Consider the following 22,708-nt stretch of genomic DNA (forward strand, 5'->3'; position numbering starts at 1 on the left):
CTATCGCACGTCCCTGAGGAACGCTACAAGTTTCTCTCCCTACTCTTTGGTGTATGGGTTTGAAGCTATTTCCCTTGTAGAAATGATGATGCCCACGACAAGAGTTTCAACATTCAACGATGTGGAATGAGATGTTGCAGCATGTGCAAGCTGAAGGTGAAAGGATCTTGAGCTGCTCGAGGAAAAGAGGGCAGAAGCAGCTAGGAAAGCAGTCATATACCACCAACAAGTTACTAAAGCCTACAACTGCACAGTCAAGCCACGCAACTTCAAGGAATGAGAGCTCGTCCTCAGGACAGCGGAGCACATAAGGAGGCAGATTTCCGGATCTTCGAAGTTCACCCAACATTGGGAAGGGCCTTTTGTGATCAAGGAAGCCTATCAAAATGGCTACTACTACTTGACTTCGGTCAAGGAAAGTACGCTAACGGAACGTGTCAATGCAAAGTGACTAAAGTCGTATTACTGTTAGAACACTCACGCTTAGAAGAACAAGCTCATTTCATGCAATGGTTAGTTTGCTTACTCTATGAGGCCTTGTAAAGCCATGCAATGATTGATATACCCCAAATTTTAATGAAATCAATGAGCATTTTGTCAAAATCTTTGGTACATTTGTTTCTTTACATTGGCAAAGGTAACTAGAAGGATTTCTTCTAAACAAGCTATAGCAGTAATCATACCAAGGCTATAATAAAAGCCCACACCAAGTCTATCAATGCCATACGACATGCCAAGCCAACATGCCATGCAAAACCATTAAGTCAGAATACTTAAGCTTTTCCTAAAGTTATACTTATGCAACATGCCAGGCCTATCAATGCCATGCAAGCTACTCAATGGTTCAATGCTCATGCAACATGCCAAGCCGACACGCCATGCAAAACCATTGAGTCAAACAACTAAAGCTTTTCCAAACGCTATACTTATGCAACATGCCTAAGCCTATTGATGTGAAATAGGCCAAACTTAACATTGAAAAACCTAATGCTAAGCAAGTCAAGATTTCTTGACTTGCTCTGTTTCCTTATGAATGCTACGACATCTTTTTCCTTTTTCCTCAGGGAAACTCACTGGCAAAGTACCAAGCGGCAGGTTTGTGATGCTGAATTATGGAGTTTATACTTTGGTTTACAGCTTGCTATTGATAAGGGTGCTACTGAGCTTCATATTGAGATGGATTCCAAGGCTGTTATTATGTTGTTGAAGCAATCCCAAGTTGATAATTTCCATCCTTTGGAGACAATTATGCATAGCTGCAGATTAATGATGAGACAATTGAGGAGGTGTGAATTGAATCACGTTTATAGAGAGAAGAATATTGTTGCGGATCAGTTGGTTAATTGGAGTTATAACATGGATATTGGTGTTCTTGTTTTTGATGAGCCTCCTGTGTGGATTAGATCAGCTCTCATTGATGATGATGCTGCTGGAGTCCCTCGGACTCGGTTTGCTGTTGGTTTGTAGTTCTTTTTGGGTTGTGTTCCCCGTTCTTCACCAAAAAAAAAAAAGTACCAAGCTGCAGGATCAGCTATTTCCCCCAGAAAACAGGCAAAAGCTCAAGCCTATGTCTAAAAGGCTAAATAGAAGTCCATCTAACAAACTCTCATGCATGAAAAAGCCAATATCATGGCAAGAAGAGTAAAGACATTGCAAGCATTATGATACGATCAATATCAGCATCAAAACCAAAGGAAAGAGTCAAAGGAAAGAGTCGAAGGAAAATAAGAAAAATACAAAGCAAAGCGACCCTATGACCATTGTTCGAAAAGCCATAAACTAGCTGTCCAAACGAAAATTACAAATAAAAGTAAAGGTGGAGTGAGGAAATCAATCTTCTTCATAGCCTGATGCAGCAACATCTCAAGGTTCATGCTCTGCCAAGAAAAAGAAGCCAAGGGTTAGAAAAATGCAAACAGTTAGGTAAAGCGCGCAGTCATATGAAGGTGAGGAGTTAAGCTAAGAACACCACATCTCAGAAGAACTGCTAGAGGTGTCAACAAGCAACTGATCTGCTGCAAGCTGAAGGCACACTGTTATTTCCTTGGAGCTTCCACGAACCAACTTCTTTAATTTGAGCTTCTCAACCTCTAATTCCTTAAGTTGCAGTTCGAGAGCACACATCAATTTGTTGACTTTAATGAATTGATCCAAGACACCTTTCCTTTCAAATTGAAGTCCAAACATGGTATCGCAGAATTCTTCCAGCCTCTCAATTAGAGAACCCACCGGCACGCCCAAAGCGGCTACATCGCTGATCATGTCACGCCAACATAACAGTTTGTGCTTTGTGAGTTCTATTGGGGAAGTGTGCTCCATATCGTAAAGCAGAAGCCCAAGCTCTTCAAAGATCATCCCACGCATAAAGGGAGATAAACCTATCAAGCTCACATCTTCATCATCAGCACGCTCAAAGAACTTGCTCAACGCCTCAACTAATCCAGAACGAACCTTCACTCCCCTAAAGTCAACCTGGGAAGAGAAGGCCTCACCAGAAGGAATCAGTTCCTCAACCGAACTTAACACCCTAGCTTCATTGGCAAGACTATGCTTGAGCTTTTTGAGGGCATCATGCCACGATGCCCATTCTTCAACTGAAGCCTGCTCCTTAGGAGAAAAAACCTCTTCAGGAAAAACGGTAGGCTCGAGAAGAAAGCAACTGAGGATTTGAGCTATTTGCTTCCTATCACCATCCACATCATCATAACAAACTTCATCCAACCTTTCCTCATCCTCCCTTCTCACGGGGAAACCCTCACAAAAGATCTCAGTGTCAGGGGCAACCACACAATATTCTCTTGGGTCTGTTTCAATGACCTTAAACTCTACACTTCTCATTCTTCCCCTGACAAGGAACAGATCTCCTTTCCTCACAGGGCGGTAAGCTTCCGAGAAATAAGCTGCAAACAAAACAAAGGGATATAGCAAGCCAAGTTTTAGTGTCCAAGCCTCAAGAAAAAAACTAAACAAATTTAATCCGACACAAAATTGCAGACAGCATGCTAAGGTAGTGCAAATCATCTGCATCAAACTTACATTTTTCAACGAAATGGCATGAACAGTTAAAATGGAGTAGGAAGCAATCCAAATAAATTAATGTAGATGTATCATAAACACTTAGAAAGAGGCTACATAGAGAAATAAAAACAAACGAGCAAAGCACAATAATATGTTCCTAGACCAACAATCACCACATTGACCCTGGGAAAGTAAAAATTGTAGAAGGTCTTGGATGGGGCCTAAGTCGCAAGTAAACCCCAGTGATAAATATTTTAGAAGTAAAACAAATGACCACCAAAGATGTCACCAACTCACGTTTCAAAAAGGCATCAAAGAGATTTCCGGTAACTCCTTCTATAGAGTCATCAATAGGCAGAATGTGGACACGCTTCCCATACTTAACATCAGGGCATTGATGTACAGACACAACATCCCCAAGTCGAACCCTTAAATTCGACCTGACAACCTTGTTCATCCTGATTCTTGGCTCTTCACAGGTGTCATCAGCAAGTGCAATGCAGATTGTGTCTTTTCGTTTCTTCCCCTGAAAACCCAATCACAGATGATTAAATAAACACGAACCGTAAATCAAAACCTCCGGAAATAAAAACACAATGTAATGTAAATAAAGTAGGACACGAAAACACTTGGGTCTGCTTCGTTGATAAAATCCAAGTAACAAATATCTATTTCATCACTATGCCATGTACCTAACGGTTCCCCTTAAGTAAAAGTGATAACTTTCCTTCTTTTTTTTGGTAAAAATAACTTTCCTTCTTTTATTCATTCTGAAACTTAAACTTCCAAACCAATGAGTACAAAGCAACCCAATCATAGATAATTAAATAAACACATGAGCCGTAAATCAAAACCTCCGCAAATTCAAAAAAAAAAAAAAAACACAATGTCATACAAATAAAGTAGGACACGAAAACACTTGGGTCTAGTTCGTTGACAAAATCCAATTAACGAATATCTATTACATCACAATGCCATGTACCTAACAGGTTCCCCTTAAGTAAAAGTGATAACTTTCCTTCTTTTATTAATTCTCAAACATAAGCTTCCAAACCAATGAGTACAAAGCAACCCAATTCTGGGTTCGAACTAAATTTGCAATTCAACCTCAATTCTCAATCTAAACGATGTTGTTTCATAGAACATACAAATTATCCAACAACAAAAAATGTCCCTAAAACGTCATCCCAACAAAACCCTAGCGTGATATTTTAACTTTATTTGACAAGCTACCCTAAATTTTATCTTCTGATTTAAAAATAAATAAATAAAAATAAATATAAATAAAAATAAAAAAACAGTACCTTGATGAGAATGGTGTCGCCACGGAAAAGCTGTAGCTTTTCCATGGTTTCGGGATGCATTGCAACGATGGAGTTATCGTCGTTTACAGCCTCATCAACGACGAGACGGTTCGGCGACTTTTTCCGCCCCAGAATTGCCGTCCACAAGTCCTCCTTCTTCCTGCAAAATAATCAAATCCCCAGTCAGAATTTAAATATTTACGCAAATAAAACGGAAAGGAAACACTCCGACATATAAAAATTGTGAAAAGTAAAACAAAATTAATGGTGGCGAGTTGACTCACCAGTCGGACGATTCGGCTTGGTGAGCCATGGCGGTGGATCATTCCAGAGATCAGGAACTGTGGTAAACGAAGAACAGAAAGAGGAGAGAGAGGAGAGAGAGAGGGAGTGTTTGGAGTGTGTTAGAGGATTATACTTCAGGTTCTGAGTTTTTATGGAGTGTGTTAAGAGGATTATACTTCACTAGTGGGTTTGTTTGTGTTGGAACCAGGCAACCAGTTTGAGAAATTTTTCAGTGTGATGTACGTGTTCTGATGAAAAATTTCTCCAATCAGTCAGCTTTCTTTCTTTGGGAATTTTAACTTAAACTCTCAATATTGTTCACTTTAATAAAATATCACATTTTTATACTAAAAATTCAATTCTTGTACTATTTACTTTACCTTTTATTTTGTTCTTATCGCTAAAACTGAAAATTTTTAAGCGTTTTTCATTAGTTTCCTTTCTTTTTTTCCTTGCCTGCCACCATTTATTTTTTCCTTGTTTTAACGCTCTTTCTTTTCCTTGTTTCACATCAACTTTCTCTTTTCCTTGTCACCATTTCTTTTTTCCTTGTTTTAAGGCTCTTTCTTTTCCTTGTTTCACGTCAACTTTCTCTTTTCCTTGCCACCATTTCTTTTTTCCTTGTTTTAAGGCTCTTTCTTTTCCTTGTTTCACATCAACTTTCTCTTTTCCTTGTCGGGCACCATTTCTTATCTTTATTCATGTAAAGATAGTTGTCTGTAATCGTTTACTTTCTTTGCCTACATATATTGTCTTGTACATTCAAAACTTTTCATGAAATAGAAATACTTTGAAACTAAAAATCTACATGGTATCAGAGCAGTGTCATCCTTGACCTGTCTCTACCTATTTTGTTTCCGTTGTCGTTCTTTTTCGAGCTTCTGTAATGGCTGAAGAAAGCTTAGTTAATCTTGAGGGAGAGAGCTCTTAGGTATCTACTTCGAGTTTTTTAGAAGCTGAGCTCAATACCAACCAACGCCTATGCTCAATGCTGTTGAATGAACTCAATTCATCAATTATCTCATCGATGTGTATGTAGTAATTCAAGTCTGTGGGCATTCTCCATTCATGAATTATCTCATTTTTCTCATTTCTATAACGCTTGCTTACCATCCTTTTTCTTTTTTAACAATGTAGTATTCTAAACTATTTTGATCTACATAAAGGCGAGCACACTACCGTGACCAACTGATCTAACCTAGGTGTGCCGGTTCCTTACCAACCATTTATGCCAAGATTAAAATTCTAAAAAAAAATCAATGGTCAACAACTTCACTTTCTATATAATGAATGTGGAACAAAAAATAATCAAGAAAATTATGGAGGCGACACGTGGACTTTTGAGAAAAAATGACAAAATTACCCTTAAGGCACACCGGGATTCCCACACGCATGCAACAGACAATAACGGCTCAATCAAGGAGGAGTCAAATGTGATCAAAATGGTATTTATTCAAATCTCTCACATCACTCCTCATCAAATCCCCACTTCAAAAGGTAACTCCCAATTATCCTATTTAAATTAGGATTGATTGCCTAGATTAATTGCAATATATTATTACATAATATCTTGCAATCAAATCCCTAATTTCACTAAAAGTGCCTGGACCCTATTCTCCAAATAGGGCAAGCCACACCCCTATAAATAGACCATTTTTCCTACTAAAATGTTAAGTTCATTCTCTCCAAAAAATTCCCAAACACATTTTCTCTTAAATTCTAACTTTGGCATCGAAAATTCTTTGGCCAAAGCCCCCCATTCATCATGGCTATGTGAGGCTTTTGGCCATAATTTTAGGTGTTATTATTTTGCAGGTGCATTTTCATCAAATGAGAAGACATCAAAAATTTGCATCCACAAATTGGTGCTTTCATTGAGATTCTTGATTCACACGCTCGAAGAAGACTCTCGCATTCAACGTTTCTTGTTTCTTGCTCATTTTGTAGTTCGTATGTTATTGTTCCTAGAACTTTTTCATAAAAATTCTTTGAATAAACACAAAAGGAAAGTACAATGACTAGAAATTCGGAAACCACAACGAACAAAACTTCTTACGTTCAAGGATTTGGACCACGCGATTCACAAGGCTCAATGCGATGATGAGTAGAGCGACACCACCCCCACGGGGCACCACCGTGGTAGCCACCATGGTAGCAACCACAACAGCAACCCTCGACGAACCCACTGCCCACGGTGAGCATGCCACCTCGTAGCAACAGGCCCAAGTCGTGCCACAAGGTAGCTAGCCCAGATTCAATAAGGCCAAGCAGCTGCAGCAATTGAATAGCCCAGACCTCGTGGGCCCAAGGCCAACGCAAGCCCAAGGCCAGCACGAGCCCATTGCTCTCCAAGGCCAAGCCCAAGATCAATGGGCCCAAGCTGCATCATTCTAGCCTATACGGGCCCAAGCCCAAGGCAAGACGGCCCAAGCCAGGACTTGGCGCAAGCCCAGACCCACCACCCACATATGCCGCAAGCGGAGCAACCCATTATCGTAGCCCTCAAACCAGTCCAAACCTGTCCAAGACCAGTTCAACCATCTCGACTTCAGTTTTCTGGACCGACGATTAAACCAAAGATATTTTCACCCCACTTCTCCACAGATTTGACATAACCTAACTTAAATCTCGTGCCCGGAGTCCACTACACTTCCACTACTTAAGGAGACGCATAACGTCCAAGCTCTTCCAACCCAAATGGAAGGCAACACTTGTCTCGACAAGTCATAGAGTTAACAAATGCCCTCACACAACATATAACCTTAGTGAATCAGCTCTTGCAGCATACCGAGATGCAACGTGCCCTAGATGAGGTGTCCCGAAGTAGGACAAGGGCAGACGAAGAACCTCTCCAATAATGTTCCGGTAAGTAGCCCCTCGACCAGCCATGAACCGAGCGTTCGGACAGTGTACACTCCCGACTAGATCTCGAGGTAGCTTATATTCTCATCTTAGCACGTGGAGGAGCATGCACTCTCGGCTAGGCCCACAAATGAATATACATTCACGGTTAGGGCCACAATCCGATAATCATCATGAACAACCTTCCAGGCAAAGTGTTCATTCGCAGCTAGGCCCACATGGAACATCCTTCACTTCATAGCAGAGTAAGTAGCACGACGAACAAATAGAAGCAGTCACTCAATCCGGCTCAAGTTCAACTGGCAGCCTGCAAAAAATTTGTTCACCTGCTAAGAACGTACCACATACACCGCAGCCGCAACCTAGACTAGCCGAGCACATGATAGAGCAGCCTAGACCAATAGGTCACGATCGGGGGCAGCCGAGAGCTCCGCTACCCCAACAAAGAAAAATTCAAGAAGAAGTAAAGAGGCTCATGACCTAGAAATTGTGCGATTTCCAACGCAACGAGGTTACTGATAAAGCGTTACAGTGAAACATGACCAACATAAACAGGTCACCCTTCACGGACGAGATCGAGCAGGCAAAGCCTCCACGTAAGTTCAGCATGTCACACTTCACATCCTTCAAATGAGATGGAGACTCGGAGATGCACCTTAAGCATTACCGAAGCACAATGGTCCTTTATCGAAACAATGACGCTCTTATGTTCAAGATATTCACCACTACTCTACAAGGCGAGGCACAAGATTAGTTTCATACCTTGCCGCCACAATCTATCCAGAGTTTCGATGAACTTTATTTGGTTTTCACCAAAGAATATTCATCGTACCGCTCGATCAAGAATAAGTCCGATCATTTGTTCAACATCAAGAAGAAGCCAAAGGAATCGCTCTGCGACTATGTGAAGAGGTTCAAACCAGAGAAGGCAAAGATAATTAAATACGACGACTCGATAGCTAGTGCAGCCTTCCAAAAATGACTCCCAGCAAACCACTCACTGTTCGGTGAATTGATCATGAAATAATATCTAACTCTGGCAGATTATTTCGCCTTGGCAGAGAAGCATGCACTTTGAGATGGGGCTCGACGAGCAACCAAGGCACCCGAGCAACCTCGAAAAGAATCGACAATAGCTCAAAAGAATGAGGATGATAAATAGTACAATAACAAAAGTAGGCAAGAGGCCAAGCATAGGGATTGATCCACAACTAAATAAGCATCAACACTTAAGAACTACTCTAAGTTCTTGATCTCGATCCACAAAACCCTCAAAGACATTAAGAGTGAACCTTGATTCAAGCTGCCGAAACAATCAATGGGAGATACCTCCAAGTTTGACCACACCAAGTACTGCGCATTCCATCGAGGTCCCGGTCACATAACCGACGACTGCTACACTTGGAAAAACTACCTAGAAAAACTCGTGAAAGAAGGCAAGGTCGACAAATACTTGGACAAGCCAGCTGCGCAGCCTAAAAAGAATGCAGATGCCGATGAAAAAACAATTAACCAAGATGATTTGAAGCAATGGCATTTTTGCTGAATCTGAGCACTTAGGGGCCACCAATAACTCCAAGAAGATGAAGATCCAACAATCTCTACTAGTCTCACAGGTCCAAGTAGTCAACACCCAACTTAGACCCATTATTAGCTTCACCGAGCAGGATTCCGATGGCGTCGATTTTCCACATGACGATGCACTAGTGGTATCTATCCAACTAGCCCATGCTATAGTTGATAGAATGATGGTTGACAATGGAAGTGCGGTCAACCTACTCCTAGTAATTCAGAAATGGGCCTGGAAAACACAATCATACGCTGAGTGGAGGTGCTCATTGGATTCAAAGGACATACCTCGACTGTCATCGGCAACATTACACTTGACATGAGAACACCGCCAGTTATCTCAAAGCAGATGTTCACGATAATAAGTGACCCGTCTCCCTACAATGGGTTTCTAGGGAGACCTTGGCTGATAAAGTTGGACGTTGTAACCTCATTCAAGTATCAAAAAATCTGATTCCGCATCCCGAAATGAAGAGTGAGAGAAATCAAGTTTGACCAGACCACATCTCGACGATGCACTGTGCAAGTACTGAAGAAGTCAAAAAAGAAGACCTTTACCCCCGTAGAAGCTACCGAGTTCCAAAGGGACGATGAAGCTACCAAATAGCAATTACAACAGTCAGATCAAGAAGATGGTGTCCAAATCAATGCGCCAGCAGATGAGATGGGATGGAAACCCGAAGAGGATGCCGAGCACATCATTCTTGATCCCCAGCAGCTGGAGAACACTGCTAAAATCGACTCACGCCTGAGCCAGAAAGAAAAATAGGAACTCACGGTTTTCCGTAGGGAAAATCATGACGTCTTTGCATGGTCACCTTCCGACATACCCGGCCCAAGATAGCTTGCCATAAGTTGTATGTCGACCCTGCTGCCAAATCGATGATCCAAAAGAGAAGAAATTTCACACCCGAACGAGTGGCAATCATCGAAGCAGAAATCAACAAGCTATTGGAGGTCGGATTTATATAAGAGGTAACACACTCAGCATAGCTTGCCAACGACGTGCTAGTAAAGAAAAAAAGAAGATTAAATGAAGGGTGTGCGTAGATTACATCGACCTCAACAAAGCATGCCCGAATGATCCTTATCAAGTTCCCCGAATTGATCTACTAATATATTCAACTTTCAAGAACCAATTGCTCAATTTCTTGGATGCATACTCTAGCTACAACCAAATAGCCATGTACGAGCATGACAAGGAGAAAACCATGTTCGTGATCGAGCGAGGCACCTATTGTTATAATGTCATGCCTTTTAGCATCAAGAATGTGGGAGCCACTTACCAACGACTGGTAAACACGATGTTCAAAAAGTAAATTGGAGTAACCATGGAGGTCTATGTCGATGACATCATGGTGAAGGGCAAACAACAAGCAGACCACATTGGCAATTTGGCAGAAACTTTCGACATCCTTAGAAAGTACAAGATGAAGCTCAATCCCACCAAATGCACATTTGGAGTATTTTCAGGCAGATTCTTAAGGTATCTAGTAACCCAACGAGGAATCGAAACATATCCCAAGTAGATTCAAGAAATCCTAGAGATGAAGTCTTCAACTACCTTGAAGGAGATCCAAAACTTGACCGAACGAGCAACCGATGCCTCTCACGGTCCACCAATCGATGCAAGCCTTTTTTTAAGGCAATAAAGAGGGCACAATGAGACAAATGGGATGATGAGTGCAAAAAAGCTTTCCAAGACCTGAAGAAGTATCTCACATCACCTCCCTTACTATCCAAGCTGAAAGCCGCGCTAAACTTCCACAACTACACATTTTTGTGAAAGGTTAAACAAGTTAGCATGCATATACGGAGCTTTATCCACTGCCGACATGTTACGCAGTCGATAAGATTCACATTTGCCAAGTGCAGAATGATCATTTAAGATCTACACTAATTCCTAAAGTGTTGTGATACTTGTTGCGCAACCTATGGAATTGCTTACATAAAGAGCAAGGAGTTATCTTAGACCTTTGCCTGCAAAATTCCATACAACCATGTACTTTTGATACGATAGGTTAGCGAATTTCATGACCCAAAAATCTTTAGTATGTTGTGATGCAGGCCACACAGCTCAAAGGATTGAAGAAAACCAAGGTTAAATAGCCTAGTGGTCACGCGGACTCGTTACTTCTATAAGTAAGGCATCCAGCTGCCGACCCTATGGTTAACAACCTTGCAAAAGTTCTACACCAACACCTATAGCTGCATAGGCTACATGGGCATGTCTGCTTATAAAAAAGTAACACGCCTGCCGCTGGCCTAAAAGTCAAAGGTTGGGTGTAAACAAAAGAAGTGAAGATGGAGAAAAACGAAGGAAGCAGGTTTATAAAATTTTCTAGCAAAATTGATAAATAAATAACAAAGGCCGAAAGAGTTCAAGCAAAACAAAAGCAACAAGGAAAACAAAGAAAATCCTAAAGGCCACCTAGAAGACTACCCTTTAGCAGCTTGAACATCCCTCGACTACTCAGTTTTGCCACACCTTCAGCAGCCGCAACGCTCTCAACAGTGACATCATTCGGCGCTTCATCCCCGGCTACTCTAGCCTAAGCACCAACTTCTCCAACTACTTCACAAATAGAGGCCTCAAAAGTAAAGGCAAGCAAGTCTTCCGAAGAAATAAAGAAGGTCTCGAAGTCTTTCCCAGCAAACTCAAAGTCAGACAGCCTACAAAAGAGATTATCTACATAACCCAGCTTGTAGAAATTGGCCTGACTCTGAGCAAGCGAAGCCTCGAGCCTAGCCTTCTCACCTTTCAACTGCTCATTTTCCTTTAACAGACCAACATAGGACGCGTTGCAACTCATCCACTTCTTTCTTCAGACTCTTGTTGATCTTTAGTGCACCTTGGAGTTCTAACACTTGGGGTTTAAGCCTATCAACGATCTTCTTGAAATGGATCACTTGGTTATAAACAGCAATCAACTATTCATCATTTGCGTAAGGGGCGGAACGAAGCTCATAAACGGCATCCTTAAGATCTTGAATTTTAGGTATGTAACATCTGATCTCCTTTTCTGCACCTTCATACTTAACTTGGATCGCGTTAAGCCTAGTCTTCAAGAATACAATCTCTTGGTGAGTGGTACCAAGCTGCAAAGAAGTGGGGGCAGAGATATTAAACCCCTTCACCTTCTTGATCTTCTCAACAGAGGAATAAATTTCAGCTACCATAGCATTTGCCACCTTCTTGGCAGCCTTGGTATCCTCTTGGTCAAGAAGCATAGACTCGGTTGACAGAATAGTCGTATTCTACATCATAACAAGCAGAGCAGTTTTCCTATACTCGGTCGTATGCTTCGCAAATGAACTTGGGCAAACAACCCCTCTAACGCCATCAACAAGCTTGGCACACATGTTCATATCTTCAAGCAGATATGTTTTCAAGAGCGCACCGATCTCAGCAGCCTTCCAAAAATAGGCTTAGTGGATTTCTCACAACTGCCCACGCGAGCAGTCTCCTCATTCTCAGCAGGCGGATTAATCTCAATAGCAATAGGAATGGGCCTTGAAGCCACTTTAGCAGCAGAGTCCACCTTATCACTCTTCATGGTAGCGAGCATCTCCAAAGGTGAACCAGATTTAGCTCCCAACAGACATCTTAGCACTGGTTTCTACACTAGGGGCACGACGGAACCTTTTAGTCTGAGCAGTCCTATCAGCAATCGAACTAGCTATCTTTGGCATGGCAAACATCATTGGCTCAGATCTAGCAGCCCCATCTTTCTTCCCTTTAGAAGAAGTCATGTCAATCACAAGCCTAGGGGCAACAAGCGAACATTCACGAGCAGCGGAGAAAGTCTTCAGTTTGTCTCAACTGACATCTCTTGAGCAGGCGGGGAAGATCTTTTTTTCCCACCTTCATTCACAGCGGGCTCCACGACAGCAATTGAACAAGCTAATGCCTCTGCTTTAATTCGCTTTATCTCCTTTCTTAGGGGCAGCCCACCTTTCTCCCGGCGAAGATGACTAAACAGTCAACGACATTCACGGTACTCAGTAGGGATACCCAAAGTCACATGCACCTTCTTCATATTTAGAGAAGTCTTAGGAGTTGAGCCAAATTCTGAATCTACATATGCAGAGAATGACAATCAATAAATCAAATAGCAGCTCAGCAAAAGTACAAAGTAGCCTAGAGACTAAGCAGCCTACTTACCGGTGATGAAAATTGTCGGAAGATGCAGCTCAGGGGAAGAATCAAACTCCCATTCTCCACTTATCTCTAAAGTCTCATTGGCCCAGTCATGATCTCCCTTGCTCAAATGATCGAAGAGCCTATGACGGGATCGCAGCTGCCCAACTCCTTCAATGTGGCCTATGTCAAAGAAGTACCAAAATTCGTTGACAATCAAATCCAAGTCAAAGAATTGGCTTAGATTGAGGAACCCCACCATCACACGGACCGCATTTAGAGAACATTGAGGAAGGGCACACTTCATGGAGCAAAGCACTTCTTGGAAGAAACACAGCATGGGAAAAGTAAATCCCAACACAAAGTAGTAGGGGTGAAACTTGATGGCTCTTCGAGCCTATATGCCTCAAGAAAGTCTCTAAACGAGTCATCAGAGCTAATTTTGAAGTGAGCAGCCTTGAAGTAGCCCACATTACTCAAAGACCCGCCTCCATCATCACTCTTGTGGCTTGAAGAAGACATGCTTGCGGAAATTCAACAAATACGCAAAAAAGAATCGTTAGATGGCTACAAAAAAAATGGTGCGCCAGGCCCCTCAGCCTAATGGCCTTGCGGCCCATTCCAAATAAAGGGGGCCTGGCGCCCTGATAGGATTAAAAGCACACCACAAAATAGCACACAAATGTCCTATTGATTTTCCTTATTAACACTAAGATTTGTCAATTGTAGCATATGAAAATAAGGGTCTTTCCCGCAGAAGATTGTTTTATCTAACTACTTAAAATATCACAAAACTGGGCTGCTGTCCCTACTGACCAGCCACCGAAAAATAATTCTTAGACCAACTTACACTTATCTAAAGTCTAAGAAATTTTATATGAAGACAGTAGACACACAGAGCTACACTCACACAAATTTTTGGGATTTTTGGAGTTGATTTGGTATTTAAATTAAATCGAACAAAAATAAGACAGAAACAGATTTTAAGTAGTTCACAAAATAAGAAAAACGAGTTAGGGGAAGTGCTATCCACCACCAAATAATCATACAAACATTTTATGTTTCATTCAAATTCCTTTTATTTCCAGATGAAGATGCTCAAGTTGGCTCAATGTTAGAACTCAACTCATCACTCTTTCTTATGTAGTATATTAAGAGAATGGCGTTTTCAACTTAACTTAGTCCCTAGCATGCAATCTAGAATGGTGTGTTCATAGATTTAACAAGTAGAAATCATTAAGAACGAAAAGAGTTTGAGTCATCACAAGGCATCGTAAGTACTGGCGTTGTCTTACTTATCCTAGAAATTGGTTCACATGTTAATCGCAATTAACAAGTACTACTATACAACATATGTAGGTCCTCATTCGACAAGGGCAGGCACACACATATTCATAGCATTAGAATCCTAGATATGCTTACTAAGTATGCATCCATAGAAAATAAATACAGAATTCATCAATGAGACAAGTAGTGAACCAATTTTCATCCATTCATAAAAGAAATTCAAATGAAATGTCATAACAAATTGGCAATCATATTCGGGGCTTCAAAACATCCCCTAACTACTAAAAGTTTAGTTACACACAATCCTTAAATAAAACCAAAAGAAAGACATGAGTTTGAGAAGATAAAACCGAAAGAAATCGATTGAGGCCTCCTCCTATCTTCCTTCCTTCCCCAATGCTGCTTTTAAACCAATTCTTGCTGCTTCATTTTCTTCTCCTTAACTCACCCACTAATAGCCATTTAGTGATGACAATAAGTGAGAGGAAATGTAGTAAAACAATTGTAACACTTTAGGTAGCCTTTATGCCAATTACTCCCTCTTAATCCTCATTTTTAATTCCATTTCCTCTTATATTTGAATAGGTTTCAGCTGACTTGTTCTTGGCTGCATCAGTTTTAGTTGCTAGATTTATTGGGTTTATTGCTTTCATTGCAGTTACAAACTGCTCAGCCTCTTGGTAACCTTTTAGTGTTTCAACAGCCATAACTTCTTCTAGAAAAATGATATTAGCAATCCGCAAAATGCTCCAGAAAATAGACATCCGTAGCTTTCCAAGCATATAAGGCTCATTCTCTAATTCATTCTGAGCTGTTCGCAACTTGCTTCCAAAGTCAGCTGATCTGCACAGGCAGTTTTGACGAATTTGTCACTTAAAATCCCACTTGTGCTATTTTTCTTTTCTTTGCTTGACAAATCCCACAAAACACAAAAACAAAGTAAATAACTCAAAAATATAAGGAACTAACTAAGAAAAGAAAAGTGAATTTGATGTAAAATATATATAAATATGAGCTTATCACGTCCCTGCGCCTCCCTCTCTTTTCTCTCACACACGGGCCCAAGCACATCAAAAAAAAAAGAAAAAGAAAATAAGGCATGCGCCTTCTCGGTCCAATCCATCAGGCCAGCACAGGCCCGAGCCTAGCCTTCCGCAAGGCAGCCCAGGAAGGATGCCCGAGCCTCCCTTCCTCTCTCATACACAAGCTCAGGCACAACGGCCCAAACCCAAGTGCCCCAGCGCCCTGGTCCAAGCCGAGTCGCCGCCGCGCCATGCCACCCATGGCAACAGTGTCATGGCCTCTCCAAGCCACTTTTTGACACATTCTCGACCCTCATCCAGCCAAATTTCAAGCCCCGAGGCTCCCAAAAATTAAGAAGATAAAGAGAATTATTTTTTTTTTTCTTACCTTGGTGCAACATGAAGACGAAGAAAGCAACGAAAGACAGTGCTTTGCACAGGCAAGTGTAGAAGATTGCTAGGGGATGGGGAACAAATATCCTCTAACTTTCTCTCTCTTATAGGGTAGAATAAAATGCTTTCTAAAGTTGATTTAATCATCTACTTAAGGTAGACTTAAATAGACTTTAAAAGTAATTTATTTCCCCTTCCTTGAAAGATCTAATTTCCAATTAATGTGGGAATCTACATCAAAATAGGAAACAATTTATGTTTCCTAAAGCAAGGGAAGATCTCTACACATCCCCTTTCCTGCTAGCAACCCAACAGGTGTGGGGCATTTGGGTTCTTATTCTTTATCAATTAGTTGCTTTGAAAGTCTTAACCTTGATTTCTTTGGGTTCTTATTGTAGAAACATCCCAATGCATCTTGCAAACCAAATAAGCCATTCCCGTTGTATCCACGGTTATGTACGGTGTTTGGGAGAGACCGAGCCACGGGTAGTATGGCTGAATCAGCAACAGATGCAATTGAAAATATGGGTTTGGAAAATAAAGATTGTGAGACTTTCGAGATGCCTCCGCATTCACCTACGCCATCTCCTTCTGTTGCTACATCTAGTACATCTCAACCTGTTAGGAAAAGGAAGAGGAGTATGAATGATAGTGATGCAAATATTGTATCTGTTATCAATTAAGGTTGGAATAAAGCTGTTACCGAAATGAAGAAATTAGGTGAAAGTTTTACTTTCAGAGAAGCGAAAGCTAGACTACCTTCTGAGCTTCAGGCCATGGGCCTCCCATATGATCAGGTTCTAAGAATTTCAATGAAGTTAGTGAAAGATACCGATCTGATGGGTATTTGGACTACCTTGGATGACTCATAGAAGCCAGATTTCATTAAAGTGTTTATGGAGAGCCTTTGAGCATTAGGGGTTTTAGTATTTGTGTTTTTAGTATGATGAACTTTATCAACTTCTAGTGTTTTCATTATTTGCTTTAGCAAGACATTATTTGCTTTAGCAAGACATTATTTGTTTTTTAAGTCAGGACGAATGTTTGATTTCAGATATTTCATGTTTAAGTTATGCATATTTCATTTTCTTTGTTTAAGTTCTGAATGTTTAAACCCTAAAACGTTTACGATATGCATGATCATTAAACTTATATATTTTTCAACATTTCTCATGTGCTCTTGTGTGGTTTGCCATGCAATGCAAAGGGGAAAATTTAGAGGGGTGTCCTTCGAAACAAGGCCAATTCTAATGTTTGCAGAACTTGAACTCCCAGAACAACAACCCATAATTGAAAGGACCAAAATTAGTGACTAAAATTGATTTGGGGTGTGGGTTTTGCAATTTGCATAATAAAATTTGATGGGTTTGTGCTGAAAATTCGGATGGAGCTGTAGCAAAATATCATGGAAGATTCATAACTGCCAGCAGGTTGTAAGACTGACCACCAAAGCATAACAGCAACAATAATTTACATACCAAGTAACAAAAGTTTCATTGAGCATGCCTAAACAAATAGACATGCAAGAGAAAGATACCTATATTAATAAACAAACTGAGACATAAAGTATTTACAAACTGAGACATAAAACCATACATAAAATAGGAGAAGAATCTGATATGATACATAAAACGATACGCACTTTGCCTTCGTATAGTATAGAGTACAATATTTTTCTTGTTCTCGATATCGTTCCTATTAAATGTAACTCCAAATGCTGGAGAACTTTTTATTTACATTTACACAACCTACAAGAAGCTGCATCTGCACTTCTTAGGTTCATCTGAAATTGTTTCTGTAGTTGGTTCTTCGATTAAAAGCGATGGAAATCCTTTGGTCTTGGAGCATATTCAAGTTCGGGGCCAACAAACGGGTGTACCAATCAAAATACAAAAGCTGCTTCAGGAGAAGTGCAAACTCTCATGGAAATTTTAGTCCATATGATTCACTAACCCGAATCTGAAATAGGAACATGCGAGCAGTTCATGGCGTCAAAACAATTTGTCAAAAGATGGCATAAGCTACAGAAGTAGAGCTAAATCATGCAGGCGTGTAAACCTAAAGGGAGTCAACAGCGTACCACATCGAGAAAAAATGCATTCATTTGTGTCTCATCAACAACTAGATTAACAGAGACAGAAGTTGCATTCGTAGATGGCTCCCTGGCAGTTGCTATGACTACTTCAGTATCCAAATCCTGCACATGAGGAGTTGTAAGAAGCAAATGCGATTGTTATCAATAAGCTAATTTAGCCACTTCCGTTCTATATTCTAAATCCGGCTATTGCCACTTCCAATTCAACACACCTCTTTCAGTTTGAATTCTTTTAAACAGCACAATATTTAAGGGCAAGGAAAAAGGGTATCTTTTGGCCGCACCATTCTGCTAAACATGAATTTCCCTTAGCTCTGAAATAGTCTCAGAACAAGTACAGACCGAAAATTAACCTTTTTGGAAAGTAAAACACAATTAGCAAACTCCTGAATTTAATGCTTGCCTTTATTGATGAGAACATCTTTTCCAAGTCTCTTGCAAAGGCCTTAGTATCAACATTTGTGTCTGTAGCACCCATTTCAATCAGCGCATATGCCATTGATTCATATTCTTCAGTTGCAATTGATGCCAGAAAGATTTCCATGGCACCCCATGTTTTCGGGGATATACGGCCAACGATTCCTGTAAATTTAAGTCAAACGCAGGCAAAAATACTTCAATAACATTTGAAAGGTTGGACAAATACAGAGAACTTCTAAAACTTTCAAGCAAATGGTAGGTACTGCATCTTGGGACTATGCACAGTTGTTAAAGAACAAACATTAGGCAAGTCTTTTTCAGCATAGTATATATTATATAAGGTATAAACGTTTAGTCATATGTGCAGATATTGTATAAGCAACTGAAACATTAAAAAAAAAACCGACAGACAATTAGAACTATAAGTAAGCAATGAGTACAATTGGATTTCATGTTACCTTTGATACATTGGTAAGCCACTCCCCACCAACCCCAATAAACGCCTGAATACCTTGGACCATCCTAAGAGCGCCACGTGGACCTGTGCTTACTGATGTTTGGAGAATGTCCTCCACCAGTTTAGGCAAGTCTTCGAACCTATCTGGTAACAACATGAAATTCCAGCTTCACTAAACCTCAAACGAACAGAGTGATCCAGAAAGAAAATAATTCAAGCTTAAAGAACACAGATGCCCATGCCCGGGTCTAAACAAAGGCGCGAATCAAAGTTTCCTTCTCATTCTGAGAGGTGATGCGATTAATTGATAAATGTCTGCCAAACAGAAGAGTTGTACTTCTGCTTCAACAGTTTTTACAACTAAGTTTCACTTCTGTATATCCATGAAAAAGGCAACAGCCAATTACTCCCAATAATTGAAAAAATGAACATTTTTCGAGGTACCCATTAAGCGAAACACCAAGAAGTTCACATCTTCATGATTAAAAATATCAATGTGAGCAGAACATAACCATTAGCAGAAGTATAATCTACTATTTTGTTCATATATGGGTAACAAATAAATTATTAAAAAAACCCACAAATCAAATAAAGATTTAAGCTTGAGATAAACCCAATTCAAACCCAAAATCCAAAAGCCAACGAGAGAGAGAAATTAAGCACCTTGAAGGCGGGAGGAGTAAAGATCCTAAGCTTGAGAGTATCAGGCAAAGAGAGTGAAGCCCCTTGAGTTTGAGCTGCAATTAAGCTGCTTCGATGATTTTACATAATGTGTAAAGAAGCTGATCAAGATCATGAACAGGGCTTAAATTCCAAACTCAACCATTCGATTTAAAGCTCGAATGGCATCGCGAGGCAAATTAGCTCTACTATAAACCTGAAAAATAAGCCAGAAAATTTCCGGGCCAATATCACAACACTTGGACTCTCTCACTTCTATGAGGAAATCCCACAACACAGCATATTGCTTGATACTTCCTAAAATGTCAATCAAAATGTGATAGCTTTCAGCACTATGTCAAAAACCCAGAATTGTTTTAGCCCAAAGAATGAACCTGTGTGCAGAAAGCCCAAGATTTTTGCAGCGTTTCAGAACTTGCTCAACCAAGTATGTGGAGATTTGGGTAGACAGAGCGTTGAGGGAGAGCTCCAAGTCGTGGTGAGGGTTCCTATGGTCGCTGAGGATGCGGGAGAACTCGCTTACCAGGTGCGGTGATGGTGGAGATGGCGGGTTGTGGTGGGTGAGAGAAGAGAAATGGTGGCGATGAGTGTTGGCTTTGGAGGGTGAGAGAAGAGAGTGGAAGATAAAGAAGAAGAAGCAGCAGTGGCGATGTTCTGTGTTGCCGTAAGAAGGGTTTTGGGCATTTTAGTCATTTTAATCTTTTGGTTCCGTTCCATCCATGCGCTACCAAACGCAGGACGGAACAACCGTCCTGTTCCGTCCTGCGCGTACCAAACATAACACAGAACATCTGTTCCGTCCCGTTCTGTCCCGTCCCGCCCTGTCCCGTCCCGTCCCGTCTGCATACCAAACGCTACCTTGTGGAACAAAAAATAATCAAGAAAATTATGGAGGCGACACGTGAACTTTTAGGTAAAAATGACAAAATTACCATCAAGGCACACCGGGATTCCCACGCGCATGCAACGGACAATAACGGCTCAATCAAGGAAGAGTCAAAGGTGATCAAAATGGTATTTATTCAAATTTCTCTCATCACTCCTCATCAAATCCCCACCTCAAAAGGTAACTCTCAATTATCCTATTTAAATTGGGATTGATTGCCTAGATTAATTGCAAGATATTATTACATAATATCTTGCAATTAAATCCCTAATTCCACTAAAAGTGGCCACACCCCTATAGATAGACTTTTTTTTCCTACTAAAATACTAAGTGTATTCTCTCCAAAAAATTCCCAAACACATTTTCTCTCAAATTCTAACTTTGGCATCGAAGATTCTTCGGCCAAAAAGCCCCCCCTCCCATTCATCGTGGGCGCGTGAGGCTTTTGGCATTAATCTTAGGTGTTATTATTTTGCAGGTACATTTTCGTCAAAGAAGAAGATGGCGAAAATTTGCATCCACAATGAGCACATGCATAAAAACAGGAAGATATGCAGGTGCACAATAAATACATACATAAACCTTAGAAATTTGAAGGTTTGATAGTTGAAATTAATAAAGTTTGGGATATCTTACTCTTAGGAAGGGAAGAAAATGATATTTGTCGCACAGCCAATTCCATCATTTACTGCTCTTCCGAGTGAGTAAGGCAAAACACCAGGCTCCTAGGAGTATGATTGTAGTTTCATTATCCTAACTTATCTTAGCAGCTGGGTCTGGTCTTTATAACGCCCTTGGTTTTGCAGACAATTTCAGAAATGCCATTTTCTTTTTGGAGCTCAAAATGTGCATTTATTTGTGGTAGGAAACTGGTGAAGATGAGACATTTGTGACTTAATCATGCATCAAGGATTCCTATTCTAATTATTTCAATATTAAAATTTTAATTTAAGTTTCTACTTTTTAGTTTTGATTTTAACAAAAAATGGTAACTATTCAGATATGAAATTTTATTAGGGTTCCAATTATGAATTTGAGGTCAAAGTGTATGTGAATGTGATACACAGTATTTATGTAGCATTGTTATGAAGGATTTGGGACCTCAAACGGGTTTGCAATCAATAAGAATGAAGCGGTTCAGTCTAATTCAGAAGATTATAAATGTCAAATTTTAGAACTAGAGTGTCATGTATGTGACCTAGAATATTGTAAGAGAAAAAATTGAAAACTAAAATTAATTATGAAGAGTTTAAAATCAGTTATATATATATTTAACTGAGAACTTGAATTACTCGTCGAAAAAGTTTTAATTTTCAAAATTTGATAAAGACTAAAGTTATAACATGTACAAATCTTTATATTTTCCTTTAATTCTGATCCATTCATTGGTAGAGAAACTATCCAAGGCCACTTACCATGAGCAAACGTATTAATGACGTATTGACGTTCCTCATGTTTGTTGTGCTCCAAATCTAATACTTGTACTTGCGCAGTTATTATGCCATGGGACATGTGTGATTGTTTTCGACCCAAAAAATACAAAAATACAAAAAATCAAAAACAAAAGGAATCTCATACATTTTAAATTTCAAAAATGTCTCTACTTCTGTATCATGGAACATTCCACAGCACTATCTGCGATTGCATGCACTCATCTGCAAGCAGCATGCATGCATGCATAACCTCATCTGTTGTTTACGGATCGTAAAGGTTCAAATTTAGATGTTCAAGTTTACAACTCATTTCACACTCAGTATTTTATCGTCAAAGTTTTTGTAGGCGAGGATAAAAAAAGATGTTAAAAAATACATAAATCCTAGCTAAATTTGTCACTGAATGAGTATACGTCCTACTGTATTGGTATCATTAAGATGTTTACATTTTATGTGCATTGTAGCTGCTGATATCTACACTTATCAAACCAACTTTCGTGATCAACAATAGCGAAACCAAACCCACCCAACTTCCTCAGGGAGTGCCATGATGCTACTAAAAGTTGTTATACACATGATGCTAAAGATTTGCGATGAAGGATGATTGCAGCATGCAAATTAATTCTCTTTCATAAATTACATTAATGTCTTAATTTATTACTGATATAAAATACATTAATTTCTTCCCACTTGTTTCATAAATCTGATATAAATTTTAGGCATTAGCATTTTGTTTGTTGGGAGGCAATTTTAATATGGTGGTGGATAAAAACGTCCTAATTATCTTCACCAAAGAAGTAGTTGGGCTATTTTTCAACCCTAATTCTTGTACAATTTAATAGTTGATTGCTTATG

General features: G+C 40.0%; 3 protein-coding genes and 1 long non-coding RNA gene across 8 annotated transcripts in view; 1 reads left to right on the forward strand and 3 right to left on the reverse strand.

Annotated features, from left to right (window-relative positions):
* LOC103423270 (uncharacterized) overlaps positions 1–21,117 on the reverse strand; it is a 41,194-nt gene extending 20,077 nt beyond the window's left edge. The window contains exon 1 of the mRNA XM_029099835.2: positions 21,057–21,117. Within this exon, the coding sequence (XP_028955668.2) occupies positions 21,057–21,105 (49 nt within the window). The 5' untranslated portion in view covers positions 21,106–21,117. The remainder of the gene's footprint in view (positions 1–21,056) is intronic.
* Positions 1,591–5,069, reverse strand: LOC103407783 (uncharacterized). Of its 2 annotated transcripts, none has more exons than XM_029099833.2 (5): positions 4,607–5,069; positions 4,323–4,482; positions 3,316–3,544; positions 1,973–2,900; positions 1,591–1,877 (listed from the first exon to the last, which is right to left on the reverse strand). In XM_029099833.2, exons 1-5 carry the CDS (start codon positions 4,633–4,635, stop codon positions 1,871–1,873), a joined length of 1,353 nt encoding a protein of 450 aa, XP_028955666.2. In that variant the 5' UTR covers positions 4,636–5,069; the 3' UTR covers positions 1,591–1,870. The 2 variants fall into 2 exon arrangements, with proteins under 2 accessions (XP_028955666.2, XP_070674416.1); XM_070818315.1 differs by having other exon boundaries at positions 1,970–2,900; positions 4,607–4,909.
* On the reverse strand, positions 17,502–20,200 carry LOC103415921 (uncharacterized aarF domain-containing protein kinase At5g05200, chloroplastic-like). Of its 4 annotated transcripts, XM_070818319.1 has the most exons (6): positions 19,909–20,200; positions 19,517–19,730; positions 18,855–18,997; positions 18,380–18,558; positions 17,962–18,078; positions 17,502–17,840 (listed from the first exon to the last, which is right to left on the reverse strand). In XM_070818319.1, the coding sequence occupies exons 4-6, from the start codon at positions 18,518–18,520 to the stop codon at positions 17,802–17,804; spliced, it is 297 nt and encodes a 98-aa protein (XP_070674420.1). In that variant the 5' UTR covers positions 18,521–18,558; positions 18,855–18,997; positions 19,517–19,730; positions 19,909–20,200; the 3' UTR covers positions 17,502–17,801. The 4 variants fall into 4 exon arrangements, 3 of the variants coding, with proteins under 3 accessions (XP_070674420.1, XP_070674419.1, XP_070674421.1); XR_003772051.2 differs by having other exon boundaries at positions 18,189–18,558; positions 19,517–19,914; XM_070818318.1 differs by having other exon boundaries at positions 19,517–20,200.
* LOC139194068 (uncharacterized) lies at positions 20,871–21,527 on the forward strand. Its single transcript, XR_011578784.1, has 2 exons — positions 20,871–20,977; positions 21,227–21,527. It is a non-coding gene; the product is annotated as an uncharacterized lncRNA (long non-coding RNA).
* The last annotated feature ends 1,181 nt before the right edge of the window (positions 21,528–22,708 follow it).

Source organism: Malus domestica, chromosome 03, assembly GCF_042453785.1.
Source record: "Malus domestica chromosome 03, GDT2T_hap1".
In the NCBI taxonomy this organism is placed as follows: Eukaryota; Viridiplantae; Streptophyta; class Magnoliopsida; order Rosales; family Rosaceae; genus Malus; species Malus domestica.